This window comes from Triplophysa dalaica, chromosome 2 (genome assembly GCF_015846415.1).
Source record: "Triplophysa dalaica isolate WHDGS20190420 chromosome 2, ASM1584641v1, whole genome shotgun sequence".
Lineage (NCBI taxonomy): Eukaryota > Metazoa > Chordata > Actinopteri > Cypriniformes > Nemacheilidae > Triplophysa > Triplophysa dalaica.
Genome location: NC_079543.1, coordinates 3,281,108 through 3,303,843, shown reverse-complemented (window position 1 = coordinate 3,303,843; position 22,736 = coordinate 3,281,108). Strand labels below are relative to the sequence as shown.

At 40.1% G+C, this 22,736-nt stretch overlaps 1 protein-coding gene and 1 long non-coding RNA gene across 3 annotated transcripts in view; one reads left to right on the top strand and one right to left on the bottom strand.

Moving 5' to 3' along the window:
* The window catches only part of LOC130438905 (carcinoembryonic antigen-related cell adhesion molecule 5-like), a 29,648-nt gene that overhangs the window by 189 nt on the left and 6,723 nt on the right, over positions 1-22,736 (top strand). Inside the window, exons 2-15 of one of the 2 annotated variants that reach the window (XM_056771201.1) lie at positions 695-768; positions 1,002-3,279; positions 3,500-3,845; positions 4,005-4,256; positions 4,380-4,721; positions 10,888-11,133; positions 11,257-11,598; positions 11,764-12,009; positions 12,217-12,480; positions 12,595-12,858; positions 12,952-13,045; positions 13,131-13,176; positions 13,310-13,390; positions 13,477-13,790. In XM_056771201.1, coding sequence (XP_056627179.1) covers positions 3,500-3,845; positions 4,005-4,256; positions 4,380-4,721; positions 10,888-11,133; positions 11,257-11,598; positions 11,764-12,009; positions 12,217-12,480; positions 12,595-12,858; positions 12,952-13,045; positions 13,131-13,176; positions 13,310-13,390; positions 13,477-13,572 — 2,619 coding nt within the window. In that variant the 5' untranslated portion in view covers positions 695-768; positions 1,002-3,279 and the 3' untranslated portion in view covers positions 13,573-13,790. Of the gene's footprint in view, positions 1-694; positions 769-1,001; positions 3,280-3,499; positions 3,846-4,004; positions 4,257-4,379; positions 4,722-10,887; positions 11,134-11,256; positions 11,599-11,763; positions 12,010-12,216; positions 12,481-12,594; positions 12,859-12,951; positions 13,046-13,130; positions 13,177-13,309; positions 13,391-13,476; positions 13,791-22,736 lie in introns of those variants that run through there. The other variant, XM_056771191.1, reaches the window with a different exon arrangement.
* On the bottom strand, positions 15,939-19,428 carry LOC130438928 (uncharacterized). Its single transcript, XR_008909394.1, has 4 exons — positions 19,325-19,428; positions 18,910-19,102; positions 18,586-18,669; positions 15,939-18,335 (listed from the first exon to the last, which is right to left on the bottom strand). It is a non-coding gene; the product is annotated as an uncharacterized LOC130438928 (long non-coding RNA).

Genomic DNA, 22,736 nt, shown 5'->3' with positions numbered 1-22,736 from the left:
AGTGAAAGTAAACTAGCAACAGACTAATGTTAGCCTACATTTAATCACCATTTAATCACCATTTAATCACCATTTAATCAGTGCAGGGAAACGTTTAGCACTATAATAACCCTGGTGTGAAATAACATTTAACATGTTCACTTTATTTTCTTTTAATTTAAAAATCTGCTGTTTTCATTTTTTTGAGAAGATGATGTTCATTTATTTTGATTGAAAAGTTAATATATACTTAAGTTTGTTCTTTTTTCAATCCTTCATTAATAATTATATTAATAGTTAATAATAATAATTTTGTTAAGAGAATATTCAATTTTGTCAAATTATACAATAAAAACACACTGTAAAAGATAGCAAATTTTTTTAGTTGCTTTTAATCTTGCATCAAATCATTAACTGCCTACTAGACTTGCAATCATGTACAGATCACCAGCAGTAAATATTGTGCTAGTACTAGTGTTGAAGTACAAGAAGCAAGACAGTTACAAGCCTTTAATTAGAGTTATGTAAAGCTTTTGATGGGACAGTTAGGTCCTAGAGATGTGGTGACACATTGGGGCCCAATTACATTTTTTGTCATTTGTCAAAATTCCTGGCGGCGCCCCTGCTCACTGTTAAAGGTATATTTGCATTAAAGATATTACATGTGTCATCTTTTATGATGAGATCTTTACAACGTCTTGTTTTGGGAGTTCAGAGTTCTGCTGCAGTTTCTGGGAGTGTGGGAGGATGTTTGTTCTTCGTCATCATCTTCATCATCTTTTTTAACTGGTGGGTGAATATTAAGATATTTCTACACCAAGAACTTAAAAGAATTGGGCCATGAGACGATTTAGTGTGGTCGCCTGGCCTAAATGTCCTGCCATTGGACTACACCGAGTCACCAGAAAAGCATTTCCTGACAGTTCTTCGGAACTAATAATTGGCTTTTATCTTCCTTTGTCTGGGCGTCTTGGGTATCTCGATTCAGCCGATTTTTCTGACTAGTCTTTCTCCTTCTTTAGCACAGCCAGTCAGCAGTCCGTCTCTCTCCTTCTGCTTCTCTGAGCTATTTATCCGCTCCCCACGCCACTTCCTGAAATGAGGTACATGCGTTCGTCACTTGCGTTTGCCTCGCTTACTCACCGCTCGTCTCCCAGCTCTCTCTCCCGCTGCAGGCTTCGCTAAACCACGCCCCCCTCACCACAGTTACTACTGTAAAATATATGTATTATAGCCTACTGTTTGTTATGCTGAAATAGCTATTACAGTATGTGTACATTAGAACATGTGTACACAACAGTAGATTGTTACATACCTGTTCTCATTTCTAAAGGTTTGAATTATACACATCACTGTAAATCGACTCAAATTAAACTGGACTCTCTGTACAGCCTCACTCGTTCTTAAACCGTGTTTTATCACATGATCAATGACTGTGGCCATAATCTCATTCGAAGCCACTCTTCTTGTTCCTCTTCCTCCCCTTAATCCCCTTTCACTCCTCCACCTCTAATTGGAACTCTTCCTCTTCCTCTTGCTCTCTCTCCAACTCCTCTTACTCTGTTTACATTGTTTGCATCCATTGTTCAAAAGCTATAACGTGACCCATGGGCCTCTTCTAAAGACATGATTGGTTGGTGTTGAGTAAAGCAATGTGTGTTTGCACATGTGATGAATTAGTGTGGCATTTTGATTGGTTGTGTTTGAAAAAGGAAATCCATCTTCTTCCTGAAAGATATTTGTGTGTAACATGGATAATTGTGTGTTGTGTTTTGAAAAAGTGTTTTATGAAACTGAAAACTGACTGAAAGGTTGAGAATTAGTGTATAGTTTTGTGCCGATTTGGTGTGTGGTTCTGGTGTTAGAGGGTCAGGTTTCAGAAATTGTGTGACAAGTAAACATTTTGTCTGTGAGCAGTAGAAAAAACTGTAAACTCTGGATTTTGTTGCATCCCTCTGTTTAACTAAAACCAATTGATTTAATATCAAAGACTTCTAATTTTTCATAAACAGTTTTTAATCCACACCCTAGCAGAATGCATTTTTTATTTTATTTTAAACATTCATATTTTAATATTAATTTCACATATTTTGTCAGATTTAGAAAATTAAACAAAACATTGAAGGCACACATAGACTACATTCACTTGCTCAAATGTTTCAGCTCGTGTTTGTCAAAGAGCTTTTAGTCTAAATGTTTCTTTTAATACAGTGTGACCTCATTGTAAAAAAAACTGAATAAAACGTCGCCAGAAAGCCTTTTTCATTTTTTGTTCGATATTGACTGTAATAAAATAAAACTTCAGCACGTGGAGCTGGAGGTGTTAAATATCCTAAATCTGAGTTGTGTAGAACATCATCTTGAGCATCAGTCATCATTTTACTCTTTCTCTTATTCCATAAGGCTTCTCAAGTGCATTTTAAGTCATTTATTTGTTAGTTTCAATATCTTGACTCTCCCATTTGTTAACTCAATTTCTGCTTTGCAACATGTTATTTATGAAAGTTCAGTGCATTGATGCTGATGTTGTTGAATGGAGAATGGATGTTGTGATGTGTTTTGTCCACTAGAGGTCTGATGATCATGTTTCAGAGATCAACCATAAACACACATCTTAAAGGAACAGTTCACCCAAAAATGAAGACTGACTGCTGTCCTCAATGTTTTGTGACATGTTCTCCTATAAAGCTTTGACATGATGATGATGTTTGTTGTTATGTGATTTTCAATCTCAAAACGTTAAATTATTCATTCACTTTATTTCTTGAGTTCCGCTCATGTTGTTGAGATGAAGGACACAAACTCTCAGAAAGAGGAAGAGAATATTCATTAAGCATCAATGAGCTCATATGAGTGTGAAAACCACCAGCAGTCCGTCAGTTAAAAACGGCTTCACATCTTGTTCATTTCCTATATGTGCATTGACAGAGACGCTCATCACAGCACGGTAAGATCATATTTTCATTGTTTTAAGAATATAAATCAATCTGAGCTGTGACGGAGTGAACATTTGTTAAATTAATTTAAAATTGTAAAATAAACTTGTTGAACTCAATACATGTGTTTACATTGTTTGTGATCATGACTGTAGTTGTTAAAGATGAACATCATGCTCAATACACATCAGTGTGTGAATGAGGAGTGAATTCTAATGAAACAAACTAAATGAAATGATGAAGAAATGAGTGTTTGTGATGTTCACATGTTTATCTCATCTCACATCTGTATGTTGTGTGATTGTAGAGGTTGCTATGGCGATGTGTTTCACATTATCTCTGATGTTTCTGCTCATGACTGCTGGTAAGTGCAGATCACACTTCAGTCTTCAGTCTTCACACTTATACACTCACTTTATACATTCAGTCTTCAGTTCTCTCAAAAGAGCTTATGAACCATTCACTTCACTCTTTAGTCATATAATATGAACTCTACGTTTTCAAAATAAAATAAAAAACTGAAAGATGATATGCCAAGAATTGTTAACACAAACATTTAAAATTACTTCATTTGTGTATTTCAGATGTTGATGGTTGGCAGGAATGGGGAAGTGAATTACAATCCTTCATATGTTTGTGCAGTAAGAGGCTCAACAGTGAGAATGTCCTGTATTTATCCTCCTGGTTATTGGATCAAAGCATCACACTGGACCAAAACACCAGATCAACCTGTTTCAGTGTCACCAAACCTGTGTTCTGACACATATTACAGAGAAAATGTTCAGTGTCGGAGTGAGAATAAAGAGACTTACAAAATCACTTTAACACATGTGACAGAAGCTGATAAAGGCGTCTACTTCTGCATATTTACAGAAAGTGGATACAGTAGAGAATATAGAGGGACTCCTGGAGTTCAGCTTGATGTCACAGGTAGATCTACAGAATCATATTAACACACAGAGACATGAGACATTATATTGTGTAACTCCAGTCTGATATACAGCTATTTAAAAATATGTTATGATGTTAATAGAAGCATATACTTATGTTGATGATCACACAGAGAGTTTGTTGTTGTTTTGCTGTCAGACCTCCAGGTGGAGACACAACAGAGAGTGAAAGAGGGAGATTCAGTCACTCTTACATGTAAAACCACCTGCAGACTGACTGAAGAAACAACATTCATCTGGTACAGAAACAGGCAGCGATTAAGTAAAGGAGAAGTTATATTCAATAATTTCAGTCTACAGTCAGTCAGTCGTCATGATTCAGGAGTCTATAGATGTGCTATAAGAGGATATGAACATCTGTCCTCTCCTGGTGTTCATCTCAGTGTAGAATGTGAGTAAACACTGATTCATTAACATTACACACTGTTGGATTCATTCTAGATTTAGAATCTCGAATGGTTTGTGAACTCTTGAAAAAATATGTTTTATGCCACTTCATTATTCTGTGTTTCAGATGTTGATGGTCAGCAGGATTGGGGAGTGAATTACAATCCTTCATATGTTTGTGCATTAAGAGGCTCAACAGTGAGAATGTCCTGTGATTTAAAATATCCTTCTGACCATGTGGTCAATAAAGCCTTCTGGACAAAAGCTGTTGAAGCTGAAGAAAACCCAAACCTGTGTTTGAACCCAGAAGACAGAAGAGTTCAGTGTCACAGTGAAAATAAAGACTCTTACAGCATCACTTTGACACATGTGACAGAAGCTGATAAACACGTCTACTACTGCAGATTTATAACAGACAGACCAGATGGAGTATGGACAGGAGTTCCTGGAGTTCAGCTTGATGTCACAGGTAGATCTACAGAATCATATTAACATGAGACCGTTATAAATCTAATGTTATGAATACATGGTTGTGATGATATTGACAAGACGATTTCATCATGAGAAGATTGTCCCCCTGCCTCTGTTCCTGATACTCTCATTATTGTGTGACATTGTGTTGTGTCAGGTGTACACACGGTGGTAGTTTCACCACTGACTTTGATTAATTAGTTAAATTCGGACATATAAGTATTATCAATATACCTTACACAAAGACATTATGTTGACTTAACTAAAAACAACTGGCATTATTACACGACTCGTTAGAATGCTTGATTCTGATTGGCCAGTCATGACATTTGCAGATTTGTTTTTCCCAGATAACAACCGCTCAAAACTAATAACACACAGTAACCCAGATGCAGCAAATCATTTTGGCATTATTTTGGGACAAATTAAATATGTCTTTTATTAACGTATATGACATTATATTTACAAATGATTAAACCAAATTGCCTGTCTTAACATTTGAACGTCGTTTCTTACCTGAAAAAAACGAAACTAAACGGCTTTTCCTCACAGAAGGTCTACATTCGGTTCATTTTTTTTCTCATGTGGCAAGTAGCCGTACAATGATCAGGATAATCTACAAGCTGCCATTGTTACAGTGAAATAATCCCCTTCAGTGTGATACAAGATCCAACGTTTAGGGCCGTTGATCACACTGTCAGGGCTTATTTCTGCGATAACAACAGGCTGCCTGTACATTATCACTTACCTAACAAATATTAAAATCTATCAGTGTCATTATTTTGTCTTAAGTTGCACACTAGTAATGTTTTTTTGTAAGATATGTAAATAACTACTTAAATGTCCTAATTTAACTAACACCTGGTCCCAGTTAAATCTAAGGATATTAAATACTATCCTGACTCTTCTTAGTTTTGTAATGCCACTTATTGGTGTCCATGTTTTTAAAAGCTTCAAAAAGCACCAACATCACAGATAAAGGTTAACCATATAAATCCAGTGGGTTTTTTCTGAAGGGCAACTTCTTACCCAAAACTTTATTTTGATCCTGGTTCCTGCAGTGGAAACACACGAGTACTGCCCCAAAGTCCCTATAGTTCCTGGGGAGAGTTGTGCTGCCTCAACATGCCCTCAGAGTTATTGGAAATATGAGTTCCCTTTCGAGAGCGGTCACTTCGACATTGCGGAGAACCGCATATGAAACTCCTCCCCTTTTTCACTTTTCCTGAAGTCTTATAGGATAACACCAGTAAAAAACTGGCCAATTGTCGCAAGAATGCAACTGTATGCAAATACAGACGAATCCAGACAGTATAAATACAGTGCATGTGACGACAATCCTCAGAATCTTCTTTTTCACGCTGCCATCGTCGAAGACGCAACTGAAAACTTCTTCACCGCATCCGATGGCTTCATTCTGTTGTCTTTGCGCGGGTCCCATTGACCCGCAGGATACGCACGAGCACTGCATTGCCTGCGAGTCCGATTGCGCGCACTGTGCGGACCTGCCGGCGCGTGTCTTGAGAACTCGCAGGAACATCGCTCGTGGAATATTAGGGTCGAGGCTCACTGCCACCAACGAGTCGCTGGTGAGTCTACTGATCCCAAGGGGGAGCGGCGACGACACGGCTCCGGGCCGCCGTCCTCTGCCGTCACCCCATTCCCCAGTCCTCTTCGTCGACGATAGTCTTCGTCCCCCACCATCCGTCGCGGGCACCTTTTGCTTCGGCGCTGAGGAGGACGATGACTCCATGTCCATCTCAGCTTCGGACAAGGACTGGGCAGGATCGGAGCGGGATCGCCCCGAGACAGAGAGCACCCCGGACCTCCACGAGGAGTTCATAAGGGTCCTCGAGAAGGCCGTCAGCGAGCTCGACATCGACATCAGACCCTCGCCGCTCATCTGTGCCCCTCCACCACCTCCACGGTTTTTCCCGTGGGCGAGATAAGGCTGGAGTCTCACGCACGGGCCAATTCCCCGCCAGTGCTATTAGCCTCGCTGCACCAGCGTGCTTCCCTAAACGGTCCGCTGACGGTAACGCCCGAAGAGATTCGGCCATTATGTCTGTTTCTGGACGCGTGGAAAGCCATTCCGGGCATTTCTCAGTGGCTACTAAATGTGGTAGAACACGGGTACACCCTGCAGTTCAGACGCAGACCACCCCGCTTCAGCGGTGTGGTTCCGTCGCTAACGTCAGTGCAAAATGCGCCGGTGTTGAGACAGGAAATTTGCAGCCTGCTCGCCAAAGGAGCGATCGAGCGCGTCCCTCCAAACGAGTGAGAAAGCGGGTTTTACAGCCGGTATTTTGTAGTGCCCAAGAGAGATGGTGGTCTGCGTCCGATTCTGGACTTGAGACCCGTCAACCGAGCCCTGCACAAGCGAGCGTTCAGAATGACAACTCTAAAACAGATCCTGGCACAAGTGCGTCCCGGGGACTTGTTTGCATCCGTGGATCTGGAGGATGCGTATTTTCATGTTCAGATAACCAAGCGCCACCGAAAGTTCCTGCGATTCGCTTTCGCGGGTTCAGCGTACCAATTTGCTGTAATCCCGTTCGGACTGGCATTAGCTCCGTGCACATTCTCGAAGTGCGTGGACGCGGCGCTTTCCCCTCTCAGAGCGAGCGGTATGCGCATTCTGAATTATCTGGACGATTGGTTGATTTTAGCCCATTCACGGGAGGCGCTATCCGGTCATACGCAGATGCTGCTTCGTCACTTGACATCCCTGGGGCTGCGCGTGAACATGCAGAAGAGCAAGCTCACTCCGAGTCAGTCTATAACGTATCTCGGGGTATGTTTCGACTCAGTGGAGATGCGCGCTCGCCTCTCTCTAGAGCGGACGGAGTCCATCTCTTCAGCTCTACATTTGCTCAGGCCGGGTCGGTCTGTTCCCCTGAGGGAGTTTCAGAGGCTTTTGGGTCTCATGGCGTCAGCCTCGGCGGTCTGCCACCTGGGTCTTCTGCACATGCGACCGCTACAGTTTTGGCTGAAGGCTTGGGTTCCATGGAAAGCATGGTCCTCGGGTCGAGTGCGAGTCCCGGTTACACTCAGTTGCCTCAGTGCTCTGAGCCCGTGGCGCGACCCGAGCATGTTCAGTCGGGGAGTTCCCCTGGGGCTGGTTACGAGACGCATAGTCGTTACGACGGATTCGTCGTCCTCCGGATGGGGCGCGGTGTGCGAAGGCATGCCGGCATCCGGCCTTTGGACACAGTCACTGAGAAAATGGCATATAAATTGTTTGGAGCTGAAGGCGGTGTCCCTAGCTCTCCATACTTTTCAGTCTAGGCTGGAGAAGAAACATGTCCTGATTCGTACCGACAACATGTCCGTGGTTTCATACATAAATCGCCAGGGAGGAGTCCGCTCAGGAACTCTTTTCAAACAGGCTGCGAGTCTCCTACTGTGGGCAGATCGGCATCTACTCTCCGTCAGGGCAGCGCATATCCCCGGTCGTCTGAACTGAGGAGCGGACATGCTTTCGAGGAAGGGTCTTCCGCACGGGGAATGGAGGCTTCATCCCGACTCAGTGCGGTCAATTTGGGAGCGCTTTGGGAAGGCGGAAGTGGATCTATTCGCGACGAGCGAGAACGCGCAATGCCCGCTGTATTTCTCGCTGACCCACTCCCCAATGGGGAGCGACGCTCTGACGGTGCGTTGGCCGGACGTTCGGCTTTACGCATTTCCTCCGGTGAAGATTTTGCCCCTGGTGCTGTGCAAAATCAGAGAGGAGACGGCGACGGTGATCCTCGTCGCTCCGTTTTGGCCGAATCAACCGTGGTTTCCGGACCTGAGCGAATTGTTAACGGCACCGCCGTGGCGGATTCCCCTCAGGAGAGACCTGTTGTCCCAAGCGAACGGCACGATATTTCACCCCAGCCCACAGCTGTGGAGCCTTCATGCCTGGCCTCTTCGGGAGTTTTAAATGCACTTCCTCAGCGTGTACTTGACACTATTTCGGAGTGTCGTGCGCCTTCCACCAGGCGTTCATACGCTCTCAAATGGGGGGTGTTTGTTAAATGGTGCAGTAGTAACAATATCGACCCGATGTCCTGCCCCGTGTCTGATATTTTATGCTTCCTGCAGCACAGGCTGGACAACGGTGGACTCCCGTCAACACTGAAGGTTTATGTGGCTGCTATCGCCTCGTTTCGTTTCCCGGTTGATGGGCAATCGATTGGAAAGCACATGCTGGTGGTCAGATTCCTCAGAGGAGCGAGGAGACTTTTTCCCCCGCGATTCCCTTCGGTGCCGCCTTGGGACTTAGCGCTGGTGTTGAAGGCTCTCTCTTCTCCCCCATTCGAGCCTTTGGACGCGGCTTCCATGAGAGAGCTCACTCTAAAAACTGTTCTCCTTCTGGCCCTTGCGTCGGCTAAGCGCATAGGGGACTGCAACGTCACTCTCCGGCCGAAATCGGGTTATGTGCCAAAGTCTATGTCTACCCCATTTAGAGCACAGGTCAGCCCGGTAAGGGTTTTACGGGCTTACATTGATCGAACGGCCGGCTTTCGGCAGTCTGAACAGCTCTTCGTCTGTTTTGGTGGGGGAACTAAAGGTCGGGCTGTTTCAAAGCAGAGACTCTCTCACTGGGTGGTGGACGCTATTACCTTAGCGTATGAGAATCAGGGACAGAACTGCCCCTTCGGTATCAGAGCTCATTCGACTAGGGCTATCGCCTCTTCGTGGGCCTGGTCTAAGGGCACATCTATTCAGGACATATGCTGTGCGGCTGGCTGGTCTTCGCAGAACACTTTTGCCAGGTTCTACAGATTGGACGTGTCCTCTTTGTCGTCTCAAGTCCTCTCGGTGAGTGCTGATCACTCTTTAACGTCTACATTATAATCGCTTATGTTACACAGTTGTGCCGCGTTGCTGTTTACGCTGTGCTTGGTGTACTTTTATATCTCTGTTATATCCGCCCGGGAATCCGTGCTGGCTCATACTGTGGGGTGTCTGCCCTGTTTCAGCGCAGCCCGCTGCATTTGTTGGGTTTGGATATGCAAATTTGGCAGGAGCCCGATCTAGCAGTTCATTGGCCGGTTCAGTGATTTAGCAGTTCATTGGCCGATTTAAGCCAATCAGCTGTTGACGCTTGGTGACCTCGTGAATGGTTAAAATAGTATGCTTCCCATGCTTGTGTGTTTTAACCCAGTTTTTCTGGCTGATTTTGCAAGCTCTCACGGCGGGATTGTACTACCGTTCCATATGCGGTTCTCCGCAATGTCGAAGTGACCGCTCTTGAAAGGGAATGCTCCGGTTACTTCCGTAACCTCGGTTCCCTGAGAAGCGGGAACGAGACATTGCGGAGATCGCCGTGCTCGCCGCTTATCACCGTGCAGGCGTTCTCTTGCAGACTCTGAGGATTGTCGTCACATGCACTGTATTTTTTTGCATACAGTTGCATTCTTGCGACAATTGGCCAGTTTTTTTTACTGGCGTTATCCTATAAGACTTCAGGAAAAGTGAAAAAGGGGAGGAGTTTCATATGCGGTTCTCCGCAATGTCGAAGTGACCGCTTCTCAGGGAACCGAGGTTACGGAAGTAACCGGAGACGTTTCTGGGGTAAAAAATGTGCATGAACGCAATCTGATGTTGTGTTTCCACTGGGAAGTTGGGAAATAAATAAAACTTGTTACATTTATGGAACATGAAAGGGGGAATCTCCTCAACCACCACCAGCATCCACCTGGATGATGAGACAGCAGCCATAATGATATTAGAACGCTCACCACACACCAGCTTATTGGTGGAGAGGAGACAGAGTACGAAGCCAATTAGTACATATGGGGATGATTAGGAGGCCATAATGATGTATAGAGGTGAATGGTTGAAAACTATTAAAATATAACATTGTCACAAGACACACACAAGCATGAATCCTCCATTCTTTCTGAAAGCAAAGCACCTGAACACAGTCAGCTCAGAATCATGACTTTGGGAATTATCCAATTTCCGAAAGCATGTGAGAAGGCAGAATTACTTTAGAATAACAAAAGTAAGATATTATTTCATATAATTCTGATTGTGTTCAGCATAGAAAAGGTCATACTGTGTGTGTCTGAGTAGGGTCAGTCAATTGTGAGAGAAAATAGATTGTTGAGTGAACGCCAAGAATTTTTGGCAGTCTCAATGTTAAAGAGAGTTTGTTGTTATTTTGCTGTCAGACCTCCAGGTGGAGACACAACAGAGAGTGAAAGAGGGAGATTCAGTCACTCTTACATGTAAAACCACCTGCAGACTGACTGAAGAAACAACATTCATCTGGTACAGAAACACACAGACATTAACTGAACACACAGTGAATGAGTTTCATCTGCAGTCAGTCAGTCGTCATGATTCAGGAGTCTATAGATGTGCTATAAGAGGATCTGAAAGTCTTTACTCTCCTGGTGTTTATCTCAATGTTGAATGTGAGTAAACACTGATTCATTAACATTACACACTGTTGGATTCATTCTAGATTTAGAATCTCGAATGGTTTGTGAACTCTTGAAAAAATATGTTTTATGCCACTTCATTATTCTGTGTTTCAGATGTTGATGGTCAGCAGGATTGGGGAGTGAATTACAATCCTTCATATGTTTGTGCATTAAGAGGCTCAACAGTGAGAATGTCCTGTTATATAAAATATCCTCCTTACCATGTGGTCAAAAAAGCCTTCTGGACAAAAGCTGTTGAAGCTGAAGAAAACCCAAACCTGTGTTTGAACCCAGAAGACAGAAAAGTTCAGTGTCACAGTGGTAATAAAGACTCTTACAACATCACTTTGACAAAAGTGACAGAAGCTGATAAACACGTCTACTACTGCAGATTTATAACAAAAAAAAAAGATGGAAAATGGACAGGAGTTCCTGGAGTTCAGCTTGATGTCACAGGTAGATCTACAGAATCATATTAACACACAGAGGACATGAGACATTATATTGTGTAACTCTGATCTGATATAGATTCATAAAGTTGATGTTGTGATGATATTGATATATTTTATTCTGTATTATGATGATGATCAAACAGAGAGTTTGTTGTTGTTTTGCTGTCAGACCTCCAGGTGGAGACACAACAGAGAGTGAAAGAGGGAGATTCAGTCACTCTTACATGTAAAACCACCTGCAGACTGACTGAAGAAACAACATTCATCTGGTACAGAAACACACAGACATTAACTGAACACACAGTGAATGAGTTTCATCTGCAGTCAGTCAGTCGTCATGATTCAGGAGTCTATAGATGTGCTATAAGAGGATCTGAACATCTGTCCTCTCCTGGTGTTCATCTCAGTGTAGAATGTGAGTAAACATTCATTAACATACACGAACAAAGATAGATTGAATTCTGTTTGAATTAAACTTTTTCATACAGATCCAATTTACTTTGTTTATGACAAATATGTATGAGATAACAAACATGGCTGTTTAATAATCCACTCTAGTAAATATCAGATATAGATGGAATACAATTCTCTATTGATTTCTATTTACATATTCATTTTCTAGATCCTCCAGAGAAAACCTCAGTGTCCATCAGTTCTTCTGGTGTAATAGTGGAGGGTGATTCAGTGAATCTGACCTGCAGCAGTGAATCAAATCCACCTGTTCACATCTACAGCTGGTTTAAAGAGAATCAAACATCATCTGTTGGATCTGGACAGACGTACAGCATCACAAGTGTCAGATCAGATCACAGTGGAGATTACAAGTGCAAGACCAGAAATAAACATGGAGAGAAATATTCAGAAGCTGTGACGCTGAATGTCATGTGTAAGTGACATTGTTGTAGCCCTGACATGGTTTTGATGCTGTAAAAATGTTTTTTAAAAATATACAAATACAATAGGCGTGCTATTAGTATTATAGATTTTGTGTCTGTTGTAGATGCACCGAGGGATGTCTCAGTGTCCATCAATTCTTCTGGTGTAATAGTGGAGGGTGATTCAGTGAATCTGACCTGCAGCAGTGAATCAAATCCACCTGTTCACATCTACAGCTGGTTTAAAGAGAATCAAAGATCATCTGTTGGATCTGGACAGACGTTCAGCATCACTAACATTAATTCTAGTCTCAGTGGATGGTTTTACTGTGTGGCTCAGAATAAACATGGATCTCAGAGATCAGCTGCTGTATCACTCACTATAACAGGTTGCTGGTTCATTATTTACTCTTTCTGTTTTAGTTTTTTGAAACTGTTATGATGGTTGTAAAATATGTTTTTCCATAAACATTTTATTGTAGGAGTTCAGGGTTCTGCTCTGTACACAGTTTCTGGTATTGTGGCAGGATGTGGAGGATTGTTCTTCATCATCATCTTCATCATCCTGTTTATTAAGTGAGTTTAGTATCTTTTAAAAGATTGTTTCATTCATTGATTGTAATGCAGTTTATCACATTTATGAGGTTATTTTTCTCTTTAGGAAGAGGAGGACTGATAGTAGAGCAGAACACATGAATCAGAAACAGGTGAACAAACACACATCTTCATCTCCACCTGCTGTAGATTCTGCTTCATCTCATGAATCCTTCAGTGCTGATGTCACATTGAACTCTAAATCAAATATTGTTTATGAATAATGATGAACATCTTTCTCTATAGACGGCTGACTGGAGTGATGATACATACACAGCTCTGAATCCTGTGTCCAGAACATCTGCAGACATTTACAACACAATCAGAGTAAATCTGTCAAACATTCATTCACAAACATTATTACACTCAAATTCACATGAAAACAAGATCTATTCTTCATGTTTCTTTCACAGTCGGATCAGTGCAGGGCTGCTGATGACGTCTACACGACTCTTGAGCTTCAGTCCAGATCTTCTGAATATGATACAATAGCAGTAAACACACATTAAACTCTCTCTCGCTCTGACAGTGAGAGCTCTAGTCTGACTGGAATGATGTTATTTCTTTATTCGTTACTATTAGTTAATATCAAGCTAATAATACTTTTCTATTATTTAGTCAGTAAGCCATTTAATCACTAAGATTACGATTTTAATTTAGCTCATTGGTAAACATTTGATGTATGAATTTAAAGCAGTAATGTTAATAAAGTATTTTCTCTATTGAAGCGTGTGTAGTTTTGATGGATCTGTGTAAACAATCTAACAGTTCAGTGTTAGTTCATCACAATAAGAACTCATTTCACTGCTGGTGTTGTCTGTGTCGAGTGGAGAATGGATGTTGTGATGTGTTTTATCCACTAGAGATCTACACAGTAACACAAATCTTAAAAACACCAGGGGCCTGTACCATGAAGCCGGTTTAGGTGGCTAGCCAGGTAAGTTTAGGATTACTTTGCGCCAACCCTGGGTTTTAGGTACCATGAAAGTAACTCAGCTTTAATCGGTGTTCATCGCCATGGTAATTCACGCTGCACGTGAGGGAATTATCATGTTTTAATAATGTTTATTTTCATTATAGTTAATGTTTTATTAATGTTTATTTTCTGGCAACGATGCATTAGAGTATAACCATATACCTCATATTATGAAGTATTTAAAAGCTGTTTGCAATACTAAATGTTTTTTCAACAGGAGATGTGAGATAGAGGGGGCATCTTTGGCTGCAGTTGTGTAGGGGGTGGGGGAAGATATGTGGAATGTACGTTGTTTTCCCAGGAGTGTTTTGCAGGAACCAGATAAGGCAGAAGTTGGTGATTGGTGGAAACAAGGGGGATCCCGGCCCCCCAGCAGAAGAGAGATCAGCGTGAAATAACAATAAATGCTGTGAATATGTGCTGTGGGGGTTGTTGTTCCTTGGAAGGACAGAGGAGTGTTGTCCAGCAACCCAGTGTGCTGTATTTTGTTAAAATCTTATTAATAAACTTCAATACTTATTAGAGATTGCCTACCTTCAATTTTTGAACATGCAGGACACTTAAAAGTCCAACACACGGCTAACCTGCTCAGGAGCAGACTATGATCTAGATCAGAGAGCTCACACCGAAAATAAACCAATCAGCGGCGAGCAAATTTACATATAAATGCGGCAACAAACTCACAGTGCGTGTTACAATGGCTAGTTATTTTTAATAATGTTTAATAAAATAAAAAAACTATACAGGAAACATTGACAAGCAAAAGGAAAGGGGTACAAGCAAAAGGAACGGGGTACAAGCAAAAGGAATGGGGTACAAGCAAAAGGAATGGGGTACAAGCAAAAGGAACGGGGTACAAGCAAAGGGAATGGGGTACAAGCAAAAGGAATGGGGTACAAGCAAAAGGAACGGGGTACAAGCAAAGGGAATGGGGTACAAGCAAAAGGAATGGGGTACAAGCAAAAGGAACGGGATACAAGCAAAAGGAACGGGGTACAAGCAAAGTTTCAATGAAACTACCCCGTTCCTTTTGCTTGTCCCGGTTTCCTGTATAGTTCGGTGTTTCTTGTATAGTTCGGTGTTTCTTGTATAAAGTTACCTGAAGACCTATGTTCCTTGTTCCTGTTCAACTCGTGTCTTGTAAGTTTTAAGTGAGTGAGTCCGTGTCCTTGTTTTAGTTTATGATTAATCCTGTCCTGTCTTCCACCTCGTGGGTTTTGATTTTCCTTTTTTTGTCCTGTTTTGTATAGTAAAGTCCCTGTTATCCCCTTAACCTCGGAGTCTGCCTACACTTGGGTTCACGCCTTGAAAAATCATGACACTGTGATTCTTTTAAACAAGTCACAATTGTGCATTTGAAGATGATCTTGCTAACACTCTCTCTCATCTTTTAATTTGCTCAAGTCCTTTATGGTTCAACACTAATGTCAGCCTCAGACCTCACAGCTCTCTCAACACAATGGCTTTGTCTGAAATCGCATACTTCCATACACTCTCGGAAAAGAAGGTACAATTTTGTACCAAAGAAGGTACAAACCCTTGTCACTGGGGCAGTACCTTTTAATGGTACACATTTGTACCTTAATATAGAGAAACAAATTTGTATCATTCCAGTTTGTACCTTTAAGGACATGATTTGTACCATGAGTAACCAAAATAGTACCTTTTGTATTTTGAACCTTGCTGGTACAATATTGTACCTGCAACGAAGGTACAAATATTGGCCTTGAAGGTACCTCCCCAGTGACAAGCACTTTTGTACCTTAACTATGGCAAATGTGTTCCTTTAAGCACCAGTACAGGTAATTTATCATTTTAATAACACACATTAAACAACTAAACTGAGAAGGCATAATTTAAATATAAATAAATGTAGATACATTCCATCAAATACATAGGTGTTTGACCCAACACTGTTCTTTAGCATACAGTAGAATCTACTTTACAATAAAAAGTAAAAACATAAAATCACATTTTTAAAACATTTCTCCTTTGGATGCAAACCATTTTACTAAAACATGAATATATTTAGTGTAAAATACAATTTCCCATCAACAATATAATACTTGTCAATAACTTTTCACAATACAATTTATCAAATTCATATTTTTTTATATCGCTTTTCGTGCAATACCAGTCATTAAGGTTATGGTTGAGACAAAAAAATGAATTGTGTCGTCATTCTCTCACCCTCAAGAGGATCCAAACCAGTATACATTTATTTTTTCTGCTGTATACATTAACATTTATGCATTTGGCAGACACGTTTATCCAAAGCAACTTACACTGCGTTTTCCTATACATTTTATATATTAGTATGTGCAATACCATGGGATCGAACCCACGACCATGCTCTTACCACTGAGCTACATACAAGCTACATTTCTTTGTTCGGCTGTACTCAAAGTAAGATATTTGGAAGAATGTTGGTAACCAAACAGGTCTCTCCCACCATGGACTATATAGTAGAAAAAAATACCATCATTGTGAATGCTGGGCCAGATCTGTTTGGTTACTGACATTATTTCAAATACCATCCTTTGAGTACACCAGAACAAAGATATGTATACAGGTTTGGATCAACTTGAGGATGTGTGTATGATGACACAATTGTCAATATTGCCTGAACTATACCATCAACATTACAATCGTAACATTAACATTTTAAAGCTTAAATTATTCCTAATACAAACGAATGCGATGTATAATGCAAAAACATCCAAAAAACATTGTAACAATTCTACAAAAACCTGTTAAGTGACTACAAATATCTACCTCCTACATAGAAAACAACATCAACCATATAGGAGGTCAAGTGCCAGGTAGTCCAGTTAATCTCCTTGCATCATACAAAACCAGTCCTTGTCATATGAAACACTTGAAATGCATGAAAATGAGAATCAAACAAATGTGGAAGCAACAGTTTTCCACACAGTATCAACAATGTTAACCTGAAAGAATATTGGAATTTCCTCTGTATGCACAGCAGACTTGTTTTTGCAAAAGAAACGCAGACACTCATCAAGTCTGCAGCAGATTGAAAAAATAGGCTAATGAGTATGAATCAAGCCTATATGTTTAATTAGTTTTACTGCAGTAAAGATGTGAAGACTTTGGACAAGCATAGGGCCATGGCATGCTCGGAGTCTAGGACAAAAGATGAATAATTCTGACAACAGCAGTTGGCAATGACTTGTAACTAGAGTTGAGCCGGATACTCGGCTGAAACGAGTATCCGGTACGGATAAAGCACTTTTGCCGAGTACGAGTATTAAACGAGTAATACGAGTCAATATCTGTGCTCGGATTGAATAAAAATCCTCATTGGGTAGCTGACTGTGTCTGCGTTCTGTGATAGGCTAGTCACAGCGCCCCTCCCCTACACACATGCAGATGTATTGTGTTGCTGACTGTGTTCGCAGCTCTCTCTCCGTTTCTCACTCAGTCACTCAGGTTTGCGGGTCTTTTCCGTTAACGTTTAGGGTTTCTTCAGTATTAGGTTTGTTTTTTATTTTGGTTTGTAGTACTTACTTATTAACCAGTAGAGTTTGGTAAACGTGGGGTTTGTTAAGACGTGGTGCTTGGTAGAATGCGACTCGTGTTGCGTCTCTGGCTGTCTTTTTTAAACCGTCAGCTGGCTCTAATCAGTTTTTAATTAAAAGTTAAAAAAAGAAAGTTATGTTGAGATGAAAACTCTTGTTCATTACATTTTACTTCATAATTGCAACCGCATGTGTTGTATTCATTGTTGCAAACCTTATTCTGTATATAGTTCGTTTGTCATCGTGATCAAAACCATTGATCTGAAGCTCAATGCTGATGCTGTCATGTAAATATTTTTCTAATCAGCATTAAATATAACAATTTCCGATCAACCCATATCAATTGCATGCTTAAAATAACATACCGATTAAAGCCCCGCCCATCTCAAGACAACCCAGCCCAATTTCCGGGTTAAATCCCGCCCACTTCCTGGTTAGGCCGCGCCCAGTCCGAGTAAAGATACGGATACAGATAATTCATATGGTTAACAGATACAGATACAGATAATGCTGTACTCGCTCATCCCTACTTGTCACCAAGTGTCACTACCTTCAACACATGCCTCTGGAGAAAGAGCAGGGTGTTCCTGTTGTGCACAAAAACCAGAAAGAACTTCATCCTCGACCCCAACTGCTTGGCAAATTTCAGATCCCTCCATTTCACAGCGCTGAAGATTCTCTTCTCACTGAAGACCTGTTTCCAGTCATACTTTCCCAAAATCTGTCAAGTGGGATATGGTCTAGCTGGTTTATCCTGAACAAAAAGAAGAAAATCAGTTTTAGAAAAGTCTGAAGTAAATTTAAAAAGCCAGAAACTCATAATAATAATTAGTGATTGACATCACTGAGTTTACTGGTATTTTAGTAAGGAAGTGTGAATGCTGTTTTACCAGTAAAGAGATTTAACAGCACATTGTTGCAATTACCCATCAAGTCATTCTAGCAATCTTTCATAAACTTACTAACTACATTTTTTTGTAAATCTATAAGAAACACGGAAATACCTTTCCGTTTCCAATTTTGACAAAATTGTCCACTTTCTCCAGAAATATCACAGGAAGTAAAACCAGAGCAGCTCGGTAATCCATCTATAAAAAGACATTTAATCAGTATAAAGATAAAACATACTAAAATATACATTTTAAACAGCATGAAATATAATTTTAATGATCTCGTGTTATGTATTTTTTAACTGAATTCCGATAGCACGTGAAGACAGCCTACTTTAAATCAGGACTGCAACTCAATAGACATTCATGTAAAACTATTCAATCAACAGTATGTGCCGCCGTACTTAAAACGTGATAAGATAAAATATAAAACTCTACTTTGAATTCTCTCTTCTCTTCCTCTGATAATTCAAGCTCAGCCTCAGAAGTTCCTCCGATGATAAAGATGCCAAAGCCATGCATGCCTTAGCTTAGTTGATACTTGTAGTTAGTTTCCCGCTCTCCGTTCTGAGGGAAAATTCCGTAATGGCGGCGGCAGTGACTTCGGCCAATCTCGAATCGCTTGCAATGCCTAATAGTTAGCGAAGTTCATGGTTAAAGTCAACACTCTACTGTCTATACAACCGCGAGAACCTAATTTTAAAGTTATTTAATGTCCAGGAATGCATAAAATGTGTAAAACAATATATCTGACAGCATTGGGTATATACGTAGGCCTAACGTTACGTGAACGCTCGAATTTAACCGGGTGACTAACAATTAACTAAATATAACCATAAAACTTAAAACTCACCTTCAAATTTTGTACAATTATTGTTTGATAATTCAAATCCAAACTGTTATTTTGAACTAAAAAAGACACAACAAGAAACTCGCGCATCCAACGTCCCGCTCTCTGCTCTGACTGAAAACTCTGAATATTCTGCGGTTGACTTCGGCCAATCAGCGTCCTGATGCTATGCCTAATAATTAACATAGCAACCAATAATTCCCGCAAAACTTATTGTTGTCGGATTTATGCGATTTACATTCTTATATATATTATAAAAGCATTTATTTAAAACAATCATAGGTCATTTTATATATGAAAATAAATACTGAATAAATAATCTTATCAGTATTTTGTCTAACAACCGATATTATAACTTACTTTAAAGTCAATTGAGTAAAAAAAAATGTTGCATCATATTTTTATAGGGGAATAACTCAAACATATTTTTAAAAAAATGTCCATATCGTATGTTATTTGCTTGTGTAAATAAAATTAGTTATTTATCAATAAAGGTTGCTGTACCCTTGGTTTGAGAACAAATATGTACCTTCATTTAAATTGTACCATAAAAGGTACCGAACGGTATCATAAGAGGTCTTTCTTGTACCATTAAGGGTACATTTATTGAAAAGGTACAAAACTGTTCTTCAGGGAACATTTTTTGTACCCTTGGGTACCTTTTTTTCCGAGAGTGTACTATATAGTAGGCGAAAATGAGTCATGAACAGCGTATTTGAAACCTCTGTATGCCAAAAACAGAAGCTAGGAATACCCTGATGGAGTGGATCGGATGGACACTTCTCTATCCCATGATGTCACGGGAGCTGAGGAAGGCAGATGTCTGTTTTTAACGTAGGTTTCAATAAATTAGGTTCATGTGAATTAATTGCTCTTATCAACTCTCAAGTGTAGGTTGTTTTTGATATGTCATAGGTCAAAGAGCATTTGGGTCACATGCAGTGGTGTAGTCGGGGCCATGCGCACGCATACGCCATGCTTACTTTTTATACAGCGCTGCTTGCGTATTACGACTTCTAAAGATCTAAAATAGCATATACCCACTTTTTCTCCTGCTTAACGTCTCCAAGCTGCTTTTGTGGTTGCTTTCCCATTAACCGTATCGCGTTCACATTTCAGTCATACAATTGGTGCATTTCTTAAGAAAATTCACAAAATTTATTGCGGCCCCACCTCCTACAACCACCCCAAGCGCATCATCTTCAGTGTTGGCAACTCGCCTGTGAGGAGCTCATCCCGTCAATGACTGAAAGAGTCCTGCTGAAGCCGTCAGCCGTCATTGATAAAACTGCTCACTTTTAGTCAAAGATTGTTTAAAGGGCGCTCACCGGCAGTGGCTCCTCTCATCTGGCATTGACACTGAATTCAAGAGTTCTCTTGCACTGCTTTATCTCTTTACGATATTGCCGTGCATCTTTAAATGACACATGATGAAATGAAACAAAGCACTTACATAGCCCTACTGTTTAAAGTCAGAATCCTTACATTTTCTGTGTATCCTCGTTCCCATTAAAGTCATTGTGAACCTACTTGTTACGTTTATTCTACATTTTAAATAATGTAGTCCATTTTTACCACAACCTTAACTTCATACATTAATATCTTCCCCTTAAACTATTAACAAGCATTGACACAGAGATCGCAGTGATGACAAAGTTACATTTCTATTCTCTAAAATCTTGCCTATGTTTTTACTTATCCTTGTATATGTGATGTGTTACAAAGATATGATGCTTTGTAAAAAATATTGTATTGTGGTCGACAGTACTGGCATAGACCTGTTTTTCCAACCTTATTTGTTTTCCAATTCTATAACTTCATATTCAAAGCATAAGCGAAGAATAATGCATAAATATTTAACTGAAATAATTGTCATATATTACTAGAAAAACAAATCTAACAAACACACTGACCCCTGTCTTTTGGCCATGTGTGGTCTGGGTTATCGTTGTATAGTATAGTACACCACTTTTTTTATTAGGACTACACCACTGGTCACATGACCTTAAAACTTGGCGGATACAGTATGTCCGAAATGTATTCATACTACACCCACTCATACTATATAGAACATACTGTTTTAATTGCTTTTATCAGTTCTTATTCAAATTCAGGGGGCGCCGTATAGGGGGGTAAAGTTAGGACAATTCCAAGGGCCCCAAAAATAGGTTAAAACTAATAAAATATTATTAAACCATCAGCATTCAGTATATTTATTAATATACTAATAAAATTAATAATCTCTTTGTTTTTGGCAGTAAAAGTTAAAAATCCCCATTGACCAAAAAGTAAACGTCCATATTGACCGACCACCCCCTGTATCTGAATGAAATGGTTTGGTCCGCCTTAGCGCTCTCACTGATGGTGTTTAGTTTCAGTCAGTAGATGCGCCAGAACTACAGTGACCACAATGTTAAATAGTAACTTTAAATCAAAATCTGGTTTTCGAAAAGGTAACGAGAGAAAAGATAAAGGAAAGCGTGATAAACTGTGACCCAGTTTTTCACTAAGAAAGGTGGGTATACTATAGTCTGTGAGTGGTATTAACCTTTTGGCCTAATGTCCAAAGTGAAAGTAAACTAGCAACAGACTAATGTTAGCCTACATTTAATCACCATTTAATCACCATTTAATCAGTGCAGGGAAACGTTTAGCACTATAATAACCCTGGTGTGAAAATAACATTTAACATGTTCACTTTATTTTCTTTTAAGTTAAAAATCTGCTGTTTTCATTTTTTTGAGAAGATGATGTTCATTTATTTTGATTGAAAAGTTAACATATACTTAAGTTTGTTCTTTTTTCAATCCTTCATTAATAATTATATTAATAATTAATAATAATAATTTTGTTAAGAGAATTTTCCATTTTGTCAAATTATACAATAAAAACACACTGTAAAAGATAGCACATTTTTTTAGTTGCTTTTAATCTTGCATCAAATCATTAACTGCCTACTAGACTTGCAATCATGTACAGATCACCAGCAGTAAATATTGTGCTAGTACTAGTGTTGAACTACAAGAAGCAAGACAGTTACAAGCCTTTAATTAGAGTTATGTAAAGCTTTTGATGGGACAGTTATGTCCTAGAGATGTGGTGACACATGGGGCCCAATTACATTTTTTGTCATTTGTCAAAATTCCTGGCGGCGCCCCTGCTCACTGTTAAAGGTATATTTGCATTAAAGATATTACATGTGTCATCTTTTATGATGAGATCTTTACAACGTCTTGTTTTAGGAGTTCAGAGTTCTGCTGCAGTTTCTGGGAGTGTGGGAGGATGTTTGTTCTTCGTCATCATCTTCATCATCTTTTTTAACTGGTGGGTGAATATTAAGATATTTCTACACCAAGAACTTAAAAGAATTGGGCCATGAGACGATTTAGTGTGGTCGCCTGGCCTAAATGTCCTG